At 42.0% G+C, this 24372-nt stretch overlaps 10 protein-coding genes across 10 annotated transcripts; 4 read left to right on the forward strand and 6 right to left on the reverse strand.

The window, feature by feature from the left end:
* Positions 1-10: 10 nt before the first annotated feature.
* SAMD00019534_112860 (hypothetical protein) lies at positions 11-1392 on the reverse strand (the record flags this gene model as incomplete). Its single annotated transcript, XM_012893615.1, has 3 exons — positions 11-809; positions 871-1202; positions 1306-1392. The coding sequence occupies 3 exons, from the start codon at positions 1390-1392 to the stop codon at positions 11-13; spliced, it is 1218 nt and encodes a 405-aa protein (XP_012749069.1).
* Positions 1393-1640: 248 nt separating this feature from the next.
* Positions 1641-4167, reverse strand: SAMD00019534_112870 (hypothetical protein; the record flags this gene model as incomplete). The annotated part of the gene is made up of 2 exons (XM_012893616.1): positions 1641-3968; positions 4036-4167. The coding sequence occupies 2 exons, from the start codon at positions 4165-4167 to the stop codon at positions 1641-1643; spliced, it is 2460 nt and encodes an 819-aa protein (XP_012749070.1).
* Positions 4168-4782: 615 nt separating this feature from the next.
* On the forward strand, positions 4783-7258 carry SAMD00019534_112880 (hypothetical protein; the record flags this gene model as incomplete). Its single annotated transcript, XM_012893617.1, has 2 exons — positions 4783-5427; positions 5495-7258. The coding sequence occupies 2 exons, from the start codon at positions 4783-4785 to the stop codon at positions 7256-7258; spliced, it is 2409 nt and encodes an 802-aa protein (XP_012749071.1).
* A 137-nt stretch (positions 7259-7395) lies between these two features.
* SAMD00019534_112890 (hypothetical protein) lies at positions 7396-8370 on the reverse strand (the record flags this gene model as incomplete). The annotated part of the gene is made up of 1 exon (XM_012893618.1): positions 7396-8370. The coding sequence occupies one exon, from the start codon at positions 8368-8370 to the stop codon at positions 7396-7398; it is 975 nt and encodes a 324-aa protein (XP_012749072.1).
* Positions 8371-8646: 276 nt separating this feature from the next.
* SAMD00019534_112900 (hypothetical protein) lies at positions 8647-12531 on the reverse strand (the record flags this gene model as incomplete). The annotated part of the gene is made up of 11 exons (XM_012893619.1): positions 8647-8880; positions 8967-9467; positions 9536-9739; positions 9812-10216; positions 10298-10366; positions 10447-10660; positions 10735-10946; positions 11038-11203; positions 11270-11896; positions 11949-12323; positions 12422-12531. 11 exons carry the CDS (start codon positions 12529-12531, stop codon positions 8647-8649), a joined length of 3117 nt encoding a protein of 1038 aa, XP_012749073.1.
* A 335-nt stretch (positions 12532-12866) lies between these two features.
* On the forward strand, positions 12867-15467 carry SAMD00019534_112910 (hypothetical protein; the record flags this gene model as incomplete). Its single annotated transcript, XM_012893620.1, has 6 exons — positions 12867-12933; positions 13540-13765; positions 13843-14447; positions 14514-14861; positions 14973-15304; positions 15375-15467. The coding sequence occupies 6 exons, from the start codon at positions 12867-12869 to the stop codon at positions 15465-15467; spliced, it is 1671 nt and encodes a 556-aa protein (XP_012749074.1).
* Positions 15468-15535: 68 nt separating this feature from the next.
* Positions 15536-16730, reverse strand: SAMD00019534_112920 (hypothetical protein; the record flags this gene model as incomplete). The annotated part of the gene is made up of 5 exons (XM_012893621.1): positions 15536-15624; positions 15703-15826; positions 15898-16003; positions 16077-16165; positions 16245-16730. Coding segments are annotated over 5 exons (894 nt in total), but the record flags the coding sequence as incomplete, so codon positions are not given.
* A 560-nt stretch (positions 16731-17290) lies between these two features.
* SAMD00019534_112930 (hypothetical protein) lies at positions 17291-18512 on the forward strand (the record flags this gene model as incomplete). Its single annotated transcript, XM_012893622.1, has 3 exons — positions 17291-17654; positions 17741-17855; positions 17933-18512. 3 exons carry the CDS (start codon positions 17291-17293, stop codon positions 18510-18512), a joined length of 1059 nt encoding a protein of 352 aa, XP_012749076.1.
* A 154-nt stretch (positions 18513-18666) lies between these two features.
* SAMD00019534_112940 (hypothetical protein) lies at positions 18667-19507 on the forward strand (the record flags this gene model as incomplete). The annotated part of the gene is made up of 4 exons (XM_012893623.1): positions 18667-18751; positions 18885-18965; positions 19046-19380; positions 19469-19507. The coding sequence occupies 4 exons, from the start codon at positions 18667-18669 to the stop codon at positions 19505-19507; spliced, it is 540 nt and encodes a 179-aa protein (XP_012749077.1).
* Positions 19508-22403: 2896 nt separating this feature from the next.
* SAMD00019534_112950 (hypothetical protein) lies at positions 22404-24014 on the reverse strand (the record flags this gene model as incomplete). Its single annotated transcript, XM_012893624.1, has 3 exons — positions 22404-23336; positions 23400-23845; positions 23912-24014. Coding segments are annotated over 3 exons (1482 nt in total), but the record flags the coding sequence as incomplete, so codon positions are not given.
* Between the last annotated feature and the right edge of the window lie 358 nt (positions 24015-24372).

The raw sequence follows: 24372 nt of genomic DNA on the forward strand, positions 1-24372 counted from the left end.
ACACAATGATTTATTGTTGTTGGCAAGATACACCCTGTGGATGACCATCCTCATCATCGTCATCATATGACTCACCTCGTCCACCGCCACGCTTATCTCTGGAGTTTAGGTCGAAATCAGAGAGTGTAACATCCTCATCAATTCCATCGTGGCTGGTTGGTTTGGTGACTGGCTTGGGCTTTGGCAATACCTTTTCCAGTAGTTTGGCACTCTCTGGTGTGATCTGGCCATCACTTGGAAAGTCAACGATGAACTTGACAATGAGTCTTCCTTTGTCCATAGTCTTTGGTTTGGGCATTCCTTCATTGTGAATACACTTGATATCGTTGGGTTTGATCACCTTTGATGGTGGATTGGTTACGGTGAGAACACGATCGTCCAGATGCTTGATGTAGAAAGTGAATCCTGTCAGTGCCTCCAAAAGAGTGATGTGTTGCTCCATGATCAGATCATCTCCATCTCTTGTGAACACTGGATGCTCCTTCTGTTGCAAGATCACCACAACATCACCTGGGATAACATCGGGTGACTCAAAGTCGCCCTCGTCCTGGAAGACTATCTTTTGCATATGTCTCATTCCTCTGTCAATGTTGACCTTTAATACCTTTTCCTCAGGTATGCTTCTGTTGCCCTTGCACTTTGTACACTTGTCCTTCTCACTGATGACTTGTCCCTCACCTTTGCAAGTCTGGCAAGGTACTCTGACCTGTTGTACCATTCCTGGTCCAATCTGTCTGAGCTGAGTCTTTGCTCCCTGTCCTCCACAATCATCACACTTCTTGATTGCGTTTGCTGACTTTGCTCCCTTGCTATAAAATTGTCATGTTAGTATTTACTCATCAGCTGACTCTAACTAGGTACAATACATACCCATCGCATTCGGGACATTTAGCACTCTTCTTTAGGGAGAGTTTCGATACCTTTCCTTTATACAAGTCCTCCAGACTGACCTTGAGAGCATGTTGAATTGTTTCACCTTTCTTGGGACCACGACGTCTTTGTCCTCCTCCAAAGCCAAAGAAGTCAAAGATGCCTGCGCCGAAACCACCAGCACCACCTTCTTTGAGGCCTTCCTCACCAAACTTGTCATAGATCTCCCTCTTCTCCTTGTCGGACAGCACCTCATAGGCAACTGTTATCTCTTTGAATTTCTCACCTGCCGCAGGGTCTGGGTTCTTATCTGGATGATACTTTATCGCCAACTGTTGTTGTTCATTTGATAGAGAGAAGAGTGAGCGAGGTAATTAGGTTATGATGGATAAAGTAAAGACTTCTTTTTCTTCTATATCTTTATTAATAACATACCTTTCTGTATGCTTTCTTAATTTCTGACTCTGATGCATTACTTGCTACACCAAGCAAGTCATAGAACTTGCTATCTGCCACAGACATATTCTATATCTCTCTGTTTATAACTATATATATTGAGTTTAAATTAACAATTAATATTGTCTAATTAATAAAGAGTTGTTGTTTGTTCACAGATTGAACAACCCAACCAATTGAGTACTCATTATTTCGAAATACATACGAAATTTCATTCAATAACCCACCAACTCCACTAATACTAACGTTTTTATGGTACAAAATAAAATTATTTATTTCATTCAATATTGATTGTAATAATGAGTTGTATACAACTAACTTGACTCCAATGTATCCAGTATACTACCACCACCACCAACACCGTTTGCTTTACCAAACTCGTTGGAATCCTCAGCAACAATTAGGTTGTGTCGGTCATTGTTGATGAGGTCGTCATCGTCGTCGAAATCCAACAGATCATCCTCAATCAATCCTTGGTCGACAGAATCCTCTATCCAATTGAAGTTCTCATTGCTATTGTTCCTCTTTAGCTTGGTGCTCTGTCGTTTGTTGTTGTTGTTGTTGCTACCAATCGGTTTGACACCATTGCTGCTGATATCCACCACTCCATCTGCACCATTGCCGCCACCGCCAGTGACAATGTCATCGAGTTCCAGGTCCTCTAATCTCAACTCATTGCCAACGTCGTCGTCAATCAATGATAGTCCTCTCTTGGCATCGAGCAGATTGTCTTCCAACGCGTCAGAGATCTCTTTGAATTGGCTAGAGTCTGGATTGAGAGAGTCAATCTCAGACTCGATGTTGGCCAATGACTCTACCAACGTATTGCTGTACTGTATGAGGTCCTCCACATCGCCAATATCGCCAACACTCCTGTTCAATAACAACTCTGCCTCGTTAATCACCTGGTTGCCATCATTGATCTCTATTGACTTTCGACTGGTCTTTTTCGCTGTTGGTGGAGCATCATTCAATGCTTTTACTCTCTGTGTCAGTGCTTCCAGAGTCCTCGATGATGATGATGATGCTGATGATGTCTCAATCGTGCTCTTTGAAAGTTGTGTTGAGGCAGGTACCTTTGTGTTGGAGGTAGGGCTGATCGCAGACCGAGACAATGAAGTCGCGGTGGTGGTAGTTGTCGTAGTTGTCGTCGTGCTTGTTGATGGTGGTGTTGCAGCAGACTTCTTGAGCAAGGTGCCTGTAGTTGGTGATGATACTGATCTTCCAATTGGTTTGGGTGGTGCAGTTGACGATGATGATGCGGTGGTGGTGGTAGTTGATGAGGTGGATGATGTCAACGATGGGTTGCTCTTTGACTTGGTGAGAGATGGAGGTGGTTGTTGTTGCTTCTGTTGGTATGATGATATGGCCGCTGCTTTTGTCTGCGATGTTTTTAGTGTCTGAGCCAGTGAGGACTTGCCGCTGGCTGGACTCGGTTGTGATATTCTCGATCCAATGCTACTGTATCTTCCCGAGAGGTTGGACGATGAAACATTTGGACTACTGGAGGAGGCCTTTGATGAGATCGATGGTGATGATGATGATGTGCTACTGCTGCTGCTGCCTGTTGATTTGTTGATTCCTAGACTGCTCTTGCTTCTTGGTATAGATGGTGCTGTCATTCCAAGTGATGATCCTGATCTTCGTTGTGGTATAGATGACGTCGAAGTGGACGAAGTGGTGGTGGTGGATGATGTGCCTGTCGGTACCCTTCCCTTGAGACCTGACTGTCTGCCTGATGGTATGGTGGATGAACTGGTCGGAGTCTTTGCTCTTGTCGTTGGCTGTGTTGTTGGCTGTGTTGATTGTACTGGCTCCTTCTTGAAATCACTCATATCAAAGTCAAGATCTGTGCTCTCACCGACCAACAGTTGGTCTTGATCCTCCTGTAATATTGATTGCTGTATCTTGGTGGCCAGATCCTTCTGTGATTGTGGCAGTGTATCGACCATTGAGAATAAGTTCTTCTGTGTTGTGGACGTGTAATCGTAGAGCATAGCGAGAGCACGCTCTTCAGAAAGCTCTAGATATGCCCAGAAACAGAGTCGTGCATTGACACGAATGTCAGAGCCACCGTCGACCAGCAACTTGGAGATTGATGACTCAACAGATGGCACCGATGACATGAGCACCATTCCTGGCTCCTCGATTGCCCTGCCCAGGATCTGGAGTAGATAATCACACGCTCGTCTTCTCAATGACTCGTTGTGTTGGTCACCCGACGCTATCAGGATACTTGCCAACAGACCCTTGGTAGGCACTGAAGACAATATCGCTTTGAGGGTGGAGTGTGCTGCCTCGGCAATGATTGCCACCTTGACGATCACTACCTTGAGCAAAGCTTGAACATAGAGAAGGGCCAATGGTTCGAATCGAGCCTTCAGTCGGGTGGCAGCAAGAGTGACGGCAGCGCATGCCTCCTTGACGATTGTTGATCGAAGCTCAGTGACCTGCTCGACGAGACCAGGTGATAGAGCGCGCAGCTGGGGCATGAATGACTTGAATTCGATGGCATTGCCAGCCAATATCTTTTGAAGCTGTATCAATGCTTTGTATCTGTATGACCAATCACGTGAGTCCTTCATCTTGAACTCATTGGCAATGTCCTCAAACTGTCTCTGTAGCTCTCTTTCACTGTCATACTATATAGTTATAATGATGTCAGTCATCGATCGATCAATGTGTACATCACAATGGTTATAGACATACATTGATGGGAGAAAGGTCTTGCTTTGCTGGAGCTGCAAGTCTTGATGATGTAGACGATGATGATGATGATGATGATGATGTAGATGATGTAGTGCTTCCACCAACACCGCTTGTACTATTACTCTTCATCATGTTGATAAGTTATAGACAATGATCCAACAAACAATGAAAAAAAAGTATCACCAACAGATCATTAAGCACATGCCCTTTACCCAAACGTTAATTATTATAATAATACATATTTATACCAAACACACAAAGATATATTATAAAATAATACTCTGTTGACTTTAGTTTTCTATCTACATGTAACAGTTAACATCCTCTAGCTCTGCTCATTCTATAACAATATAAAGGTTGTAAGAAATAATCAATACTTTCAACGAACTTCAATATTTACATTCACTAAACTGGGCACCTCACCTCTTTGTTTCACTGGGCACAGAGTTTCAACACGAGCCAAACTTTTCAAAATTATTTTCTCTCCCATCCCAGTAAACGATATTTATTTTTGATCAGAACCAGGTGAAAAACTAACAGCACACAAATTATTTTGAAAAAATCTTGTCAAGAACGTTCCCAACTACAACAGCACGCAACTATGAGTGGATCCTCAATCGAACACTGCATGCTGTCAACTTAATCACACTTCAAGTAGTATTCGCATTTTATATATTTCAAACACATATTCTTTATTTATTTATATATAAATAGACAAACAACAAAATGGATTTTATTCGATCACCAATGTGGCGATCGGCGCCCATGCATATGGTGCAGCTGTTTGTCCAGATCGAAGCTGCTCACGACACTGTGGACGAGTTGGGCAAGCTTGGTCTCATTCAGTTTACCGATCACAACGAGAACCTCAACATCTTCCAGAGATACTTTGTCAATGAGGTGAAGCGCTGCGATGAGATGGAGCGCAAGCTCAAGTACTTTGAGGAACAGATCCTCAAGGACAAGCGTTTGGCTCGCATGTACGCCTCATCCACCTCCAACCCATTGACCGAGGAGCAGCTTCAAATGGACGAGCTCGAGGCTCGCTTCGATGAGCTCGAGTCTGAGCTCAAGCAGGCCAACTCCAACCAGGAGACTTTGCAGAGGAACTACAACGAGCTCATCGAGCTGCGTTACGTCCTGACCAAGGACGCCGAGTTCTTCCAGGAGAACCCCAACCTCGGTGAGGGTGGTGTGAACGAGTCTGCCCGCTCACCCCTCTTGGAGGAGGCTGTTGACACTGGCAAGCAAGGTGTCAAGCTTGGCTTCATCACTGGTGTGATGAACACTGACAAGATGCCCCAGTTCCAGAGATCATTGTGGAGAACCACCAGAGGAAACAACTTTGTTCGTGATTCTCGTATCGAGGAGGATATCATTGATCCACAATCTGTATGTAGCAGTAATGTACATGTACATTGATTCACTATAACTAACATATATATATTACTTTATTCAGGGTGATGATACATCAAAGAGTGTATTCATTGTATTCTTCCAAGGAGAGAGACTCCAACAAAAGATCAAGAAGATCTGTGAGTCATTCGGTGCCAACGTCTATGATTGCCCAGACACATCTGCTGAGCGTGCCAACTTGTTGCAAAAGGTGTCCATCCGTATCACCGATCTGACCGAGGTGTTGGATCGCTCCAAGGATCACAAGAAGCAGGTGTTGCTCAACATTGTCACCAAGCTCACCACCTGGAGAACCAAGGTTCTCAAGGAGAAGGCCATCTACCACACCATGAACCTCTTTGACTATGATGTCGGAAGAAAGTGTCTCATTGCCAAGGGATGGTGTCCAAAGACTGCCATCGAGGAGATTCAAACTGCCTTGCGCACAGCAACCACCCGTGCCGGTGCCATCGTCCCATCAGTCTTGTCCATCATCAAGCCAGAGAACGAGCCACCCACCCACTTTGAGACCAACAAGTACACCAGCTCCTTCCAGCAGATTGTCAATGCCTACGGTGTTGCCAAGTACCGTGAGGTCAACCCCGCTGTTCTTACCATCGTCACCTTCCCATTCCTCTTTGGAGTTATGTTTGGTGATGTCGGTCATGGTGCCATGATGCTTGCCGTCTCTGGAGCATTGATTGGACTCGAGAAGAAGTTCGCTGGCAAGAAGCTGAACGAGCTCATCCAGATGCCATTCGATGGTCGTTATGTCCTCTTCCTCATGTCTCTCTTCTCCATTTATTGTGGATTCATCTACAACGAGTGCTTCTCCATCCCCATGAACATCTTTGGCTCTGGTTGGGTTAATGACCCCAACAGCACTTACATGTCCTTTGCCGGACCAACCTATCCATTCGGAGTTGATCCAGCATGGAAGGGTGCACCCAACGAGCTGGACTACTACAACTCCTTCAAGATGAAGCTGTCTGTCATCTTTGGAGTCACTCAAATGTCACTTGGTATCTTCTTCTCACTGTTGAACTACCTCCACATGAAGGGAATTATGAAGTGGGTCAACATCTTGACTCAATTCATTCCACAAGTAATCTTCCTTTGGTCGATCTTTGGATACATGTGCTTCCTGATTATGATCAAGTGGGGCTACAACTATGGTCCTCAGATGCCACCCATTCTCCCAACCATCATCAGCATGTTCTTGACACCAACCGCAGCCATCCCCGAGGGCCAGGCCTATTTCAGCGCACAAACTACTGTGCAACCAATCCTCGTCGTGTTGGCACTCATCTCTGTGCCAGTGATGCTCATCCCCAAGCCATTCATCATGAAGAGGATGCACGAGCAAGAGGTTGCCGCCAAGGCCGCTGGACATCATCACGAGCACGAGCATGATGACGAAGCCCTCGACGCCGGTGGTCACCACGGTGACGTGTTCGAGTTTGGTGAGGTGTTTGTCCATCAAGTGATCCACACAATCGAGTTTGTCCTCGGAGCCATCTCCAACACTGCCTCATACCTCCGTCTGTGGGCTCTCTCGCTTGCTCACTCTGAGCTGTCCACCGTGTTCTGGGAGCGTATCCTCATCGGACAGGTCGAGGGTGGAAACCCATTCATGGCATTCATTGGCTTTGGTGGATGGTTGGGTGGTACGATTGCAGTGCTCCTGATGATGGAGTCGCTCTCTGCTTTCCTCCACGCACTCCGTCTCCATTGGGTGGAGTTCCAGAACAAGTTCTACCAAGGAACTGGTGTACTCTTCACACCATTCTCCTACACTAGAGTTCTCTCTGGTGAGGATGAGGAGTAAACTCAATCACTACTTGCCAACATTAAAACAAAGAGGTCAACATACATACATTATCCGTCACACATATAAATAAACATTAGATGACCCTACTACTACTACCTTGGACACTTGTGTTGGTTGTAATGCCTTTATATATTTTATTGTATCTTGGCCAACATGTCCAAAGGACCAACCTTTGTAATTGTTTGTTTAGATACAGGACATCCATAGTCAGTGTTCATGATGACGTCAGAGAGCTTGTAGGGGACTGAACGTGGAGGAATGACACAGAGGATTGATCGGCGGGTGATCAATACAGTATTGATCAAGAGGCTTTCAAAAATTGATGGCTTGCTCAGTCCAAGCTTCCTCTGGAAGGTGGCACCCATTTGATAAAGGACAACTTTGACAGCCATGCGACATACGAATGCTGGCAACAGGTAGTACCATTGGCAAACAAGTTTGGTGATGGCCTCGGTGAGAACCTGTCCATCCTCTGTGACACGTGCCTGACGGTTATCCTCTGTGTAGCTCTCGACAAACTCGTAGCACTTTTGTAGATTCTCTGGGATGTTTGTCAGCTGCATACGTTGACCAACGCGACGGTAGAACTCCCACATGGCTTGCTTCTCCTTCTCCTCTGGTCTCCTCCAGCCATAGTCGTTGGTGAATTGTATGGCATCGACCACCAGACAGCAGAGAACAAAAACAAAGTCGACGTTTCTGGTCTTGGATGAGTGAAGTCCATGAATTTTGTTCAGGTGCTCGTAGGAGGCCTTGCCCTCAGTGGAGTCCAGTCCATAGTCCATCCAAATGTGCATCAGGAGATCGGTATCACAGGCTCTCTTGTCTGGCGTGTTGTAGATGGTGCCTGTCTTGCGGTAAACACTGGCGATCGTGGGCGAGCAGAACGTACGGTAGAAACAAAAGTTGAGCGCCAAAAACATCTCGAACGGATACTCGTAGCCCACAAAGTGTTTAATGATCTCATCATTGTCACCATTGTTCTTTACGTCTAATTTGGCTAGCTTGTTCCTCCATTGAACATGTGTCTCTACCCTCTTGAGATAGTTGATAACAGACAAGATTGCTACAACAATGAATAAGGTAATACAAATATATATAGTTTCCATGGTTGTAAATAATAATGATTATTGTAGTAGTAGTAGTATAGAGATTGTTATCAAGTGTTGTTCCATCAAACAAGTGTAGTTAGAAGACTGACTATCCACATGATGTGAACAACAAGATAATAATAAAAAATAAATAATAATAGAAAATAACAAATTCGCGCTTGTCTTATGGATAAACCAACAGCCACACACGATCATTGCGAAAGGCCACACCGTCCCGCTATTATTGTGTTTATTGGGCTGCGCTGCACCCAATCAAAGTTCAACCCGAAAGGCCTATGAAGTGCTTTTCAGTTTATGCAACACCTTTTGGGTCAGAGTGTGGGTTCTGTAGAGCAGCTCATACATGAACATGATCTTCTCAATGAACTCCTCCTCCTGTTGATAATTGATGATGACCCACGTCAAGCCTTTGAGAATATCTGGACACCTCCTCTTGTGGCTTATGTCGGTTGAGAGAACCAACAATTGCTTGTCCATTTGTCTGGCCATCTCCAACTCTTTCATCACCTGATTTGGATGATGAGTAATTAAGGTCAGTCAATCTGGTCCAACACACGTGGAAGGGTGGTAGTGATGCTTTCTAATGAACTTACATGAGGCAAACTTGAATCGTCAGTGAAGAGGACCAAATGTAAAAGACACTTATTGATGTATGGTCTAACTTGGTCAACCTCTTTGCTAGTGGTGCCCTTTGCAAAGAAATCTGATTCATGTTGTGTAGCCATAAGTAGACTCTCCAATGATGATGATGTAGTTGTTGTTGATGAGTTGTCATCCTTTCCATCTGATGACACTCCATTGTAGACCTGGATGATGGGAACCTCAGTCTCAAAGTCAAAGATGTCTTGTGTGAATGAGTACTTGGTAATGAGACGCATTCCTCTTTTGGATTGCTTGGTTGTGTCCAGTGAGGGCCTAGAGCCTTTGGTATCTTGATCTGCGACAATAGTATCTAAATTGCCAAAGATTTGCTCTCGGTCAATCACAGGTAATCCATTGAGCAACAACATCTCTCGGATTAGATTGAACAGCTTTAGATCAGAGTTACTAAAGCTAAAGTAGATAGTTCCATGAGGATAGTTCGAGTTGATCTCCTGTAATAAAGATTGTTAACATAACTTCCATGAGTTGGTTGGTGTTGTTTGTCAAATGTCCAACATACCATTTGGGCCAGTCTCTTTCTTTGGAGCTTACTTCCACCAAGAACACTCTTGATAACCTTTGACAGTCGTTCAAAATGTTCTAGCCATTGTTCACTTGGAATGGAGCCAAAGTCCATTGGTGATTGATGAGGTTTGAGTTCAAAGTCAAAGAGTCCTTTGAGAATTGGGTCCACCTCAACATCATGTAGGTAGATAGCAATGATCTGAACATGAATGGGTGTTGGTGGTTAGTTACAATGTACATCATTGTGGGGGGTAAATGGAGTGTCTCTTACAGTCTTTCCAAGTTTCCTTGCCATCTTTAGTTCTTTCCTACACCAAAGTGATATTGATGATGTCTCTGATACAGTGTAGACGATGACCTGAGCGTTCTCAACGCCTTTGGTAATCTCCTCGCGCCAATCACAACCAGCCTGTAGTCTATACTCATCCAACCAACACCTGATGGAGTAGGTTTCAAGTCCGACTCGTAACTCTCTGACAAACTTGATGTCCTTGTGTGCGTAGGACAGGAATACGGGGTTGTCAAACATGATCTTTTGAAGAGCTGGCTTCCATTGTGCTGTTGCGTACTGAAGTGGAGTCTTCATAAACCTATCTGGCATTGATTGGGCTCCATGTCTAAGTAATAGCATTGGCAATGATATATTGTTAGACTTTACAGCTAGATGAAGTGAAGTCTATATATATGTGTGTGTGGGCATTGATCGTTGTGTTAGCATCTCTGGATCTAACTCGTGGCAGAAACTATATATAGGTACCTGACCATCAGTGTTCTTTACATTCCTGTCACAGCCCTTCTCCAACAATAATCGCATAGACTCTGTTGACTGTTGGTGTTGATTAGCCATTGGTTAGTTAACGAGTTCAAAGAGTAGAACCTATAAACTTGTATAGTGAAGATAGTTACATTGGATTGGACGGCATAGTGCAGTGGAGTGTTACCAGAACTGTCAGTGGCATTGATGTAGAGAATGAATTGTGGTTGTCCAAGGAGGTATCGTTGTATATCATGTGACTTTGCCCTGACTGATGAATGGAGTGGTGTGAGCTTGGTGTTGGTCTGCTCCAGACATTCTGGATTGGCGTACGAATCAAATAGTCTAAATAGCACCTGAAGAGATCTTTACAAAAGAGATATGTCAGTTAGTCTAACTGTCGACACTCCGGTTATTGGACCAATAAAGGGTATACATACTTGAGTGAGTTCTGTGTGATGGCATGATGGATCAGCTCATTTTGATTGTCCTTGGAGAGCAATGATAAATCGGTTGATAGGTGAGCCTGTAGGAGTTCAGGGTTGTTCAACGTGATCAAGTAATGTGCCGTACGGCAAGGGTTGATGATCTTGAAACCAAACTCACTCTTGTACTTAAAGAGTTCGAAATGATCCAAGTGCTGATGGAGATTCTAATGGAGTTACATATCGAATAAGGTTGCGTTAGTCACTACTATTGTCATTCATCTGAAAGAGGGTTAGCCAACCAACAATAGAACATACCATTTGTTTCAATGTTTCCAAACGAGGTTCAATGACTCCAATGTATCCAAATGATTGAACTCCATGTCCATTAATGATAATAGTATAGTTGACATTGCAGAATACTTTGATTGGACGTGTCTGGCCTTGTCCATCGTGTGGAATCAATGTAGGTTGGACTTGGAATCTAAAGTGATGATATCTGATAGTCAGCTACCACCTTGGTCTTCAAGAACTCCAAAATTCTACATACTTGATCCTCTCTGCCAATAGTTGGTGGTGGTTGTTTGATCCCCATCCATAGACATCGTTGCTAGAGTTGATGGCCAGTGTGTGGTTGTCTCCAGAGCAAACAGTGGTGACGTTGTTCATTGAATCAATGTATCCAACACTATTGATGTGATGTTTGACTCTGGAGACTGGTGTGTGACGTCCCAGTTGTCCAAGGTCATTAGTGCCCCAGGTCACTATTCTTCCAGCCTCTGTCAAGGCAGCACAGAACTCTTTTCCACATGACACCATTCTAATGGAGACTGACAGTCCGGCAAGTGGCTGTAGTCTGATTCTTCCTTTTTGTACACTTTGAATGATGATCTCCCAACAATGGCCATCGCTGTCAACAGCTACAATGTTGTCCTTTGTAGATGCCACATCAACAAATGCTGTGGAATTGTTTGTTGAGTGAGGTGTAGCACGAGTGGGTCGATCAGTACGATTTGCATCCACTCCCCAACAATAGAGCTGTCTGTCCATGTTGATATATGTCATGAGGCCAGATGGTGAGACTGATAATGCTCTCGTTCGGTTGGGTGGATTGAGAGGTTCAAGACTGCCGTCCGATGGATGACCAAAAATGAATGCATTACCAATGTCGTGGTCACTAATCAAGAGGTATTAGTGTACAGGTAGTAAATGAGTAGTAGTTTACTTACAGATTCTTGTGGTATGGAGATTCGATATTCATATCAAATATATCTGGTGGATCCTCTGTAAGTGCTTCTGGTTGGGTAGGGAGAGCTGGAGAGGAGGTTGGTACAACATGTACAGTGACTGGGTCATCGAAATTGCTAAACAGATCGAACATATCATTGAATGATTCATTATCATCAAGAACAGTAGAGTTTAGATTTGATGACAGTTCTTCACTGATATTTGTGGTGTTGTCGTCCACTGCCTCCATTTTGGTGTCTAGGATGAACTGATAAGGTGTTGTTGATTTCAGAGTGGTAGCACTGACAGAATCGTATACATATTTGTCAGACACAATTGGCACTTTATACTTTGTTGCCTTGTCATAGATATATTGTCTGTTGTAGTGATATATAAAATGATTGTTTGTATGAGTGGATGTGTAAGGAGGGAAGGAAAGAGGGAAGGAATGGTATTTGAACTCTCTGGAACCTACAGGTTTGGATGAATGGAAGCGTTCTGATTGTGGTCATCAATGACAACAACAAAATCAGTTCCATAGGGAAGAAGAGAGAATAAAACTTTTCCACCATTCGTCTCAACCATCTCTTTAACCTTGTTCTTCCTTGCATAGGAATTTACTGTTGTCCTATTAATTAGGTATATTGATTTATCATTAAATACAAGATACTTCTTATTAAGTTGTTGTTGTTGTTGTTGTTGTTGTTGCCGATACATTGTTTGAGAATGCTGTTGCTGCTGTTGTAATTCAGTAATGTGTCAATATCTTTATCTGTTTTTTTATCTCTTTAATTAAATGATCTGATTTGAGACCTTATTCAATTTATATATCTTTGTGTTGGTAAAAACACTGAAAAAACAAAGAACAAAGTGGTTTCTTCGTCTTTTTAGTTCAACAACAACAGATAAATAGATAGAGAATGGAAGTGGTTGGAGATATTAATGATGTAGTGTTTAAAGGAGACCCTTTGGAACAGTACCTACAATGTATGTATGCTGTTATTGTTGTCGGTGGTGGTATCTTCTAACTAATATCCAATCGATCAACATCATTCATACCAGCATTATCGAATGACACATCAAACACTGAAGCCATCCAACTATTCAATCACCTGCAAGGAGAGACTGTAGACTTTGATCTTCACGACCATACTCAAGAATCAACATCTAATACTACAATTAATAATAATAACAATAGTATTGTTAATCAACTACAACAACAAGAACAAAAAGAATATCAACACTCATCATCATCACGATTACTTGGTTACGTTCAGTCGACACTTGGATCACACACCAACCAGATTATATCGACGATATTCCAATCAGACATTCTTCACCCATCAGAATGTCCTTATCTCAATAATGACCTTATTACAACAGCATTATCATCACTACCTCTTATACTATCCATCAAGAATGACATCTCTCCATTCACCACAACACCTCCTCCTCCACCACTCTATCAACAACAAAAGATAACAAGATGGCTATTACTCCAAGATGCACTCACAATTGAACATATCCTTCCAATCTGCTTGTCAATCCTATTGGCATTTACAATATTTATTCTCAATGATTCATCCACAATAGGCAATATTCTATTCACACTGTTGGCCTTCCTACTGCCGTTTCTCACACACCTATCATTGGACAGGATATCGATAGACTCCAAGTTAAATCAAATCACTGTTCAGCATCATGACAATGTTAAACAGCTCAAGCTACTACTAGACTCAATCGACACCAACAATGACATCATTTTAAAGTCAATTCAGTATATCAGAGAGGTGGAGCTTGTGTCCAAAGGTTACCGATTGTATGTATTATATATCAGATGGATTGAGAGTAGCATCCATTGAATTGTACTAATAGTAATAAATCAATCAACAACAGTTCATCACCACTGATACCAATAGAGAGAATAGAGTTGGACAAGAAAAAATCAGAAAAGACATATGTCATTAGAGCAACGCTGACCAATCTCATCCGATCATCTGCTCAACATATCAAGAATCAGTTGGATGAAATATCAACTCGTCATCAAGTGGATGCTGTCCTAAAGAATCATTACCTCAAGAGTAGTCTCTCTGACTTATTCTCATCTACACTGATTGCCCATGATGATGATGATGATGATGATGATGATGATGATGATGATGATGATGATGATGATGATGATGATGATGATGATGATAGTGAGATCACAACAGCACAAATGGAGCGAGACAGTCAGCTATCCATTATTACCATCAAGCAGATGCTACAGGAATATCATCTAATTGTATCAAACTATTTCACCATACTCATTATGATCATTGCGGAGGAGCAACAGCAGCCACAATCCACCAACAATGGCTTGCGTAGAGTATCTGATATGCTCAACATTTCCCTGTCACTCAACCAAACAATGGCGTTGTCATTCAGCAGTGTACTGAAAGTGATCAAGCAAAAGGAATCTTTGATGAAGAACATTCTGTCCAATGAAATATGGGAGAATAGTATGTTGACACGATGATTGTTGGCTCACATCTAATAAGCTACTAACACCATAGAGTGAATAATAGGGACTCCAAAGAGGATAATACTCAATAGAACCAAAAAGACATCTCTTCAAACTTTCCTTTCCTCAAACAATCACATAATCGACTCGATCAACAATGTTGTCAATCCTTCATTGGCCAGGATCAACAGTAGACTGTCTAGCTTGGACAAGAGTAGAAGTACTGACACCAATAATGAAGGTGGCGACGACGACGATAGTCTGGACGACACATGGTTGGATTTGGTAGCACTGGATGATGTTGCTGCTGACTCCCTCTCAATTGGCAATGAGCTGGCCAATGCTATCAAACATTGGGAGATGGCAAAAAGAGCACTTATTAGAGTGATACATTCGATACCTCTGGATAAGAGTATGAAAGCTCTCAATATTACTGAACAAGAAGCATTGCAGAGGATCCAAACTCTATTGGAATCGTTAAAGGCCAACTCATCTCATGATGAGGAATACAATGATCACACAGAGCAGCCTGATTCCACTGATCGATCAATCAGCGATGAATTGTTGGCCACGACACAGCTGCAAGACGAATATACCTTTGAGGCATATACAGGTCCATTGGAGGAGAGTCCGTCTATAGCATTGGAGTCACAACCAATTCTGGACGTATGTCCTGAGGATGGCGCACATTCAGGACCACCCCAACCTCCACCACCCCCACCCCCACTGCCAATGCCCAACCAACCAAGACTCCATCCGCCACCAAAAAGGACCGTCTATGATCCACTCTATGACCAAATCCAAGAGAAGAAGAAGAAAAAGGCGACATCCATTCGTTCAGAGGCTGCCTCGATTGTAAGTTTTCGGTCAAAGCGATTGGAATAACAAGTATTGACATGCTGTCTACAACCACTACTTCCACTAGATTCCAGAGAAGGTTGTGATCAACGAACTAAAGACTGTGCTTGATATGATCACCATTAATAAGCAATCAAAGAAGGGATCGAACACTCAATAAAGAGTGGTCAATTATTAAGGTGGATGTACGGCAATCATCTCTCTCTAATTTATGGCAGTGGTTCCAAGATCGTTAAGCATTAGTCTTGTGACTGATGTCTTGATGTGGTGCTCATTCAATATTGTTGTCATGGTATTTATGACCTTTTGGTAAGAGTCTAGTTTTGTTGGATAAAGTGATGGTCAGTTAGTGTAGTAATCATAATTGTACATCAACAAACTATATATATATATACCTTGGTCATATATAAAGTCCAAGTCTTCATATCCACAGTCAAAGAGGACCAGTGGTGTCTCTGATGCCATCTCGTATTGAGGCTTGCTTATTCCCTTTGACAGATCCAGGAGATCAGATATGATCTAGTAGTAGTAATAGTAGTGAGAGATTAGCAAGAGATGTAAACAACAAGTTTTGAATAGAGAACACTTACTGTGACTGGATACTTCTTTTGACCGACAAGGAATAACATTGCCATCATACATCTGATTTGATGCCAAAGGAAGGCATATCCGCTGATTGTTGCAACATACAATTCACTAGTAACATCAATGCAATAACATTCATTTGTTAGAATATCGTATTAGTGTGTAACAAATATCTGACACTTACGAGGACAGAGTACCATCGGCATTCCTCATTGGTTCAATTTCGAATGAGAGTATCACTCTGATGAATGACTTTACACTCTCTATGTCCATCTAGTTATATGATAATTAACATTGTGTTAGGAGATGAGATTATCTCTTGAATTGAATTGAATGGTCCTCCAGTCTTTACCTTGCAAAAGTTTCGATAGTCGTACTCTCCAATGTAGAGCTTGCTGGCTTGACTCATCAGTCCAAGGTCCAGATTTGAGGGGCTGAAGAAGTACTTGTATGTTCGATACAGTGTGCTAAAGCGGGCGTTAAAGTGGAAAGGCACAGGAGTCCAAGCCAGCACGCGGATGTGAGCTGGCAATACTCCATTCAGCATCTTGACGTATGGGAATTCCTCGGATGGTTTCTTGTTCTTTTGCTGGTTTGATCGTCTCCTTGCTAGATCTTCCTCATCCAGACACAATGGAGGTATAACTCCTACACCGTCAACCATATTGGATCGTACATAGAGTGAAATCACTTGTCCATATGCTGAAACACCCTTGTCAGTCCTTCCTGATCTGTTTAGATCATTAGTGAACAACCGTCCTCTGTCAGTTACTTTGAATCCCTGAAGGACTACTGTAAGCAGATAATTACTTTGAGTAGTTGCAGGTCTTGATATCATTGATCAAGCAAGTCTTTTGAAGTGCTCTGAAAAGATGGCCTTCAATAGTGTCCTCTGTGCATACTTGAGCAGCAAATCCATGATAGTCCCATCCAAGATATGCCACCTTTAAAGCAATATACCTCCGATAGCATTTGTCAAGATCCAATTCGTTTGCCTTTCTCTTCTTATCTTTGGTCTTTGGTGGAGGTTGTGACTTTGTGTTTATAGATTGTTGTTGTTGTTGTTGTTGTTGTTGTTGTTGTTGTTGTTTAAGGATAATATCAATCAGAGTGTCCTTGTCTAATGATTGTAATTGAAGTGCGTCCATTATTGTATTTAGATTGTCACCAGCTGTTTGTTGAATAAATGAAAGTCGTTAGCCAAAGATATGGTGTGATTGACGTTTTTTTGAGATTATTCGTCGCCAGATTATTATTACAACAATACAAATAATAATATTAATAACAATGATTCGATCGATACTGTCAAGCAGTGGCTGCCTCAATAGAGGCAGAAGTTCTTTATTTAATATCATTGGCTTCTCACATCAATCATCATCATCATCACCTGTCAGATATATGTCAATCTTGTCAAAGAGAGGTGCTGGTGGCATGACAATGGGTGGACAATCTCCAATCACTCTCAAACCATCATCTCGTGCAAGAAAAGACTCGTTGTTCAAGAAGTCTATATCATCGAAGGAGCAGAAGAGGCAGCAAGAAAATGACGACATTGAGGATGATAATCAACAGTTGTTGTTGTCAGAGAACTTGCAACGTCAAGAGTCAGAGCTTAGTGGAAAATCACCTACAGTTCCAAAGTCAGCTGTGGAACAGCACAAGGATAAAGAAGGCGAGCAATTGAGCCTAATGGACTCGACAATGCAAACAATGATTGGCAACACAGAGAATGAGGAACTAATGTACAGACTAATGATTGATGGTAAGTAGCTTTGGTGGTGCTGACTATATCCAATGTATATATGAGCTGATTCTAAACAAAACATCGTCATCCATTGTCTCGATAAGAACTCAATACCGAAAGAAAGCATGACGAACGTATACATGAGCTGATAGTAGAGCTTCCAGAGTGGCAAGATTATAACAACGAAGTACTTAGGACTCTAAGACAGATAGAGATTGAGTATGTTTGAGTGACAAGATAGAGTCATTATTTGGTGATGGATGTATACTGACTGACCATTATAATCATCGTTAAAGTTTCCATGCATATCAAGGACCGTCTTCGTGGATATCCTACGACCATTTTGAACAGAGGAGAATAAGAGAGGTTGAAGATATAAGGAGGAAACACTACAAACGAGTTTCAAATGCTGTAGAGGAGCGTATGAAATTGTTTGACAAAGAGATGGACAACGACTGGCGAAACGATATCGATGAGTTCATGGCAGAGCATAACTTGACAGAGCAAGAGTTGAGAAACGATCCAGAGTTTGCCCCAATATTCAGAACATTCGATGGCAACCAGGAAGGAGAAGTAGACGAGTTTGACCAAGATGAGATCAACGAGAAGCTGGACGAATTGGCACATGACAAGGACGAGTTTGACATGGAGCTTGGCGAGGCTTTGGGCGACGAGAGTCACCTACTTGAAGCCTCAGACATCCCAGAGGAAGCCAGAGTATTGTTCCACAAGGTGACCAAGACTCAATATAAGCGCAAAGACCTAAAGATGGAACATGAGTTCTCAATGGAGCCAACAGGGTTGAAATCAAAGTCAGCCAGTCGGGATGATGGTGATTTCAACCTTAAAGATATATTGAACAACATGGATAAATAAATTAGGTCGTAGCTACGACAAGTCCAATCAGTATCAAGAGTGCCCAGTCAGCAAGCACAACGTCGTGTGGGTGTGTATGTTTTTATCCCTTCATCAGCAATCTCGCAGTTCATTCATCGTCACAGTTCAATCACACATAACAAATACTATAACAATGGGACTTAGCATTAGTAGATTACTTTCAACTCTATTCTCAAAGAAGGATATTAGGATCTTGATGGTTGGTCTAGATGCCGCTGGTAAGCTTTTGTTGTTGATTCCTCCCAGGAATACATTAGGGATGAGATGTTGGCATTCATCATGATGATCATAAAGTAACACTCAAGAGTTCATGTATCCTTCTCATCATCATCATCATCATTATTATCACAGGTAAAACAACTATTCTGTACAAACTGAAGCTTGGTGAGATCGTTACAACAATCCCAACAATTGGTTTCAATGTAGAATCAGGTAAGAAAACCTTGTTTGTTGTTAATTGAGGGACCTGACTCATTGATCATCTCAACCCTCCTCCTCCTCCTTGTCAATAGTGGAGTACAAGAACATCAACTTTACAGTTTGGGACGTTGGTGGACAGGACAAGATTAGACCGTTGTGGCGTCACTACTTCCAAAACACTCAAGGACTGATATTCGTCGTCGATTCAAATGACAGAGAAAGAATCCAAGAGGGCTGTGACGAGCTTCAAAAGATGTTGAACGAGGATGAGCTTAGAGACGCCATTGTGTTGGTGTTCTGCAACAAACAAGATTTGCCCAATGCAATGAGTGTTGCAGAAGTTACAGACAAGCTCAACCTACATGCCCTTCGCAGGAAGTGGTTCATTCAATCTGCATGTGCGACGTCTGGTGATGGACTTTACGAAGTAAGTTATTACAATTGAACAAACCTGCCTCTAGTGGTATTAACCTTTATCTTTATCTCTCTCTCTCTCTCTCTCTCTGAAACAAAAGGGTCTTGATTGGTTGGCAGCCAACATTAATAATTCTTAATCACTGATGGTCGTAGTAACCAATTGTACTATTCCCACTGTTGGAATGATTCCATTATCTTAGAAAGTTTACAAAGTTTTATATAAATTAAATTAATTAATTTCAGATATTTCGCTTTCAAGAGGACATGACCTTTTTGAACAACAACAAGATTTTCATTCTTCAACAAAAGAAGGAGTGATAAATAGATATACAACCAAAAAAATGGCATCAAAGTCACAAGATCAATCGCCAATACCTAACAATATCATAAAGAACTTAACTGACAAGAATAATGACAGAAGAAAGAATGGAGCACAAGAGATCGAACAACTTGTTAGAGACCTAAATGCTAACAACGACGAAACAAGCATCAAGTCAATAATCAGAGTTTTGTCGCACGACTTTACTGATTCAACACAGGGCCACAACAAAAAGGGTGGACTCATTGGCCTTGCCTCTGTGGCCATCGGACTTGGCCAAGATACCACAACCGTGTACATCCAGGATCTCATACCACCTGTCCTCAGGTGCTTCATCGATCATGACAGTCGCGTGCGTTTCTATGCCTGTGAGTCTCTATTCAACATTGCCAAGGTCGTCAGGAATAGAATCCTTCTGTTCTTCAATGAGATCTTTGATGCTCTTTGCAAACTATCTGCTGATCCCGATCCTCAGGTCAAGAATGGTGCTCAGCTCTTTGATAGACTTCTCAAGGACATAGTAACGGAGAGCCAAACATTTGACATTGATAAGTAAGTGGAGCTCAAAGATTTACCCGTTTAATTAACTTTCGTTTTATTGACATCTTCATTATTATCTACGTTACAGGTTCATACCATTGTTAAGAGAGAGGATCTATGTAATTAATCCTTTTTGCAGACAGTTTATTGTTGGATGGATCATCGTTCTCGATAGTGTACCTAATATTGACATGTTGGTTCATCTTCCAAAGTTCTTGGATGGTCTCTTCAAGATGTTGAGGGATCAAAACAAAGAGATCAGGTATGATGATGACTATGCTGTTGTTCATAGTGCTTGTCAGACCATTACAACTAACCACCCGCCACACATATAACATTAGGATCGAAGCAGACAAGTCGTTGTCAGAGTTTTTGAGAGAGTTGCAGACAGCAAACGATGTTGACTATGGAAACATGGTAAAGATTGTTGTTCCCCACTGTGGATCAACTGATGAGTTCACCAGGTTGAGAGCACTGGCTTGGATCAACGAGTTCATTATTGTGGGAAGGGAGAAGCTTCTCCCTTTCAGTCCACACATCCTGAGTGGCATCTTACCAAACCTCTCTCATCAGCTCAACGATATTGAGAACATTGCTACAAACTCAATGTCTCTTCTTCACAAGTTGGTCATGCAAACAAATCAGACAATTCCAATCAAGTAAGTTCTCAGGCATTGAGCATCATGGGTTGTCAACCATATGGTTACTAAACATATACTGCTACATAGAGAGTTCCTACATATCACTACCCAACATCTTTCAAGCAATGCTGTTCAATCTCGAATATCATCACTCAAATGGATATTGATGCTTCACACAAAGCTTCCCACAGATATATCTCCTTACTTAAGTGACCTATTCCCGCTTTTGCTCAAGACACTTTCCGATCCATCAGATGATGTATGTAGACAATGGTGGATTATTCATCCTTTATTGCCACGACTACTACTAACACTTCAATTTGTCCCGTTCAAATACAGGTTGTAGCATTGGACCTAGAGGTGATTGCAAAGATAGCCTCTGACAACACCTTGTTATTTGACCGTTTAATGCAGAATTTGATCCAGCTGTTCCACTCTGATCCCATACTTCTAAAGTCAAGGGGCAGCTTTATCATCAGACAACTCTGTTTGTTCTTGAATGCCGAGCTCATTTTCCGACGTCTCTCACTCATCCTCACCAATGAAGCCGATCCTGACTTTGCCAGTGTCATGGTGCAAACACTCAATCTCATCCTTCTTACATCTGACGAGTGCATCGACATCAGAAGAGACCTTCGTACACTAGCATCACCAGCAAGCAGGGATCTGTTCTCCACGCTCTACAAGTCATGGGCTCACAGTCCTGCTTCACTCCTTAGTCTMTATGTATGCTATGTCAGGTCTATGTACATGCATGTGATCTATTGGCCAAATTGTAAGTCTCTTCTAGTTGGTTCAATGACGTTTGTTGTTGTGATTGTCACTAATACAGTACTCCAAAACCACATAGTGCCGAGATCGAAATAACAGTCAACTTCCTAATGGAGATGGACAGACTAATTCAACTCTTAGAGTCACCAAGATTCATGTGTAAGTCTCAGTGACAATTTTAATTATGTTTTGCCAATTGGCGGATGTTTCTAACAATATTATAATACTGTAGCACTTAGACTCCAACTGTTAGAGCCAGAGAGATACCCTTCACTTTTCAAGTTGCTCTATGGTATTCTAATGATCCTTCCACAGAGCTCTGCGTTTGAAACTTTGAAGAACCGTCTGACTTGCATCTCATCACTGGGAGTACTTCAACTGGTTCCAAAGAGGTAATCTTAGTCACACTTTGTTAATTAATAGTATTTGGACAAATATTAACTAATCATTCTTAATATTAACTAATCATAGGGAAAAGCAAGATGGCAACAATGTTGCAAACTTTCCAGAACTCAGGGATATTGATTTCAATGGACTCTTGGTCCATTTCAAACAAGTACACGACAGACATGAGCAATTTATTAGGAAGAATCAACAACAGCAACAACAAAACCAAACATCATCAACATCTTCTGGTGATATGACTACCAAGTCACACGATAACCAGATATCTACCGGCTTGCCTCAAGCACCATCGACAACTTCTACAACTAGATAATAAATTCTTCACTAAATAGATTGATGGTGTCATTTATTCACTTTATTTGACCGAGAGATAAAGGGTGTTGATGGTTCATACTTATAGAGTGAATGGTCGATTGATCGCTCAAGGGATGGTCTAAGAAAGTTCTTCCACGCTGCTGGTGTCGCTACCTTGCTCTTTGTTGTTTCCAATTCATTATAAAGTTTCCAATCGTCATCAGTCATATGGATATGGCTTGTGTCTTGTTGGCTTGTGCTCGTGCTAGCAGTCTGGGGAACTTCATTTGGTTCCTGTCGGTTGCCATTTGGTGTGGAAACTGGCGTTGATGATGTAGTATTCTTTCCATTTTGGTCGGACTTAATAATATTGCGGTGGTTGGTAGTACTATTGACCAACTTTGAAATATCCATCAGCTTCTTCTCTAGGTACTCAAACCTGTTCTCAAGTAGGGTATGGTCCCGACCAAATGATTGTGATCTTGGTTGTTGTTGTTGTTGTGTTGGATGTTTGTTATTATTACGTGGTGGAGCTGGTCTGAACGTTTGTTGATGCTGGTAGTGTGATGATTCAGGAGTGAAAGTCTTTGATGTTGCAGAGTTGCTTGATGGTAGCTCTGTTCTAGAGGAAGATAGTTGGTTTGTACCTTCTGTAGCCATTTCAGACACTAATGGATTCCATCTGACTTTCCTTTTCTCTTTTGATCTTGAAGGTGTTGTAGTAGATGATGTTCTGGACAATGTGTTGGGAAGAGTTGATTGGACGGACTTTTTGTGTTGAGAGCTTGTATGTGTTGAACTATCGAGAAGTGAGGAAATGTTGTGTGAGCCAGAACCAATGGATTGTGGACAATCCTCATCAAAGAATATTGGGTATCTTATCGTTGAGCCTTGTTGTGATGTCATATGATCATAGAGTGAACTTGAGTTGGAGTTGCTTGGTGTAGACTCCATGTACTTCTTTGGTGTCTCAATGATAAGTGGTGATTGGTTGTCCTGCTTTGGTAGGTAATGAGTTATCAAGTGAAAGAGAGAGAAAGAGAGAGAGTTTGACAATACCTTGTAGATTATCTGAGTTGGAGTGGAGGGTTGCTCACCCTCACCATGCAATGATATCTGTTGTATTTTGGGCATTGAACCTTCAATGGAGTGAATCGATAGCAAGGCCGTGAACCAACCACTTGATGATGGTGAGAATGATATATGGCTCTCAAACTCCTGCCATGGTAGTATTACAATTGGAAACTCTATGTTTGATGGAATAGTAAAGGGTTGATGAGAGTCTGGTTGTACAATAGCTGCTGTCTGTGTGCTATTGATTAAAAATTTCTGTTGTTGTAGCTGTTGTTGATCGGAGTCATTTGAAAGACTTTTGTGAAGATAAAGGTTTGTTGAAGAGGAGGTAGAAGAGGAGGACAACGATGAGTTGGTAGAGTTGTTAAGGCTCTTTGTGTGTTGGAGAACCAAGTTTGTTATGAGTATCGACTTTGAGTCACAGTTTACCACTGTATGTTTGATCGTATGTAATGTTAGTAAGCGATCAGTTTGAAGTTGATGTCTGTTGATGTTACATGTGAACCTGACAGTCCTCTTTCTGCCTACGTGTATACGATGAAAGTCAATTCCTCCAATCATGACAATACCCATTGTAGTTGGGCTTGTCACCTCATTCATTGTAATCAATATGTTTAATGTTGTATCTGTTATTTATCTTGTAATTGCTCTTAATGAAAAAGTTATCTTCAAAAAGGCGCTCGACGATGTTCAAGGTGAATTTATTACTTACAGTATCTGTGAGTCCATCTTCCATCACCAAACTTCCTCTCAATTGGTTGAATATGTCCAGGTTGACGAGGGTGAGTACTTCCTCATCTTCTCCAGATACTCCAGTGATGGCACGCGGATTATCGGACTCGAAGAAACATCAGTTTGTCCGACTGTGAACTTTGACGCCAGATCTTGTACGGTAGCTTGGTGGCGAATGTGTGCTAGAGGATCAGACGCATTTGCTCGTAGGTCCTGCGAGAGGTAG

Source organism: Acytostelium subglobosum (genome assembly GCF_000787575.1).
Source record: "Acytostelium subglobosum LB1 DNA, scaffold: scaffold31, whole genome shotgun sequence".
Classification (NCBI taxonomy): Eukaryota; Evosea; class Eumycetozoa; order Acytosteliales; family Acytosteliaceae; genus Acytostelium; species Acytostelium subglobosum.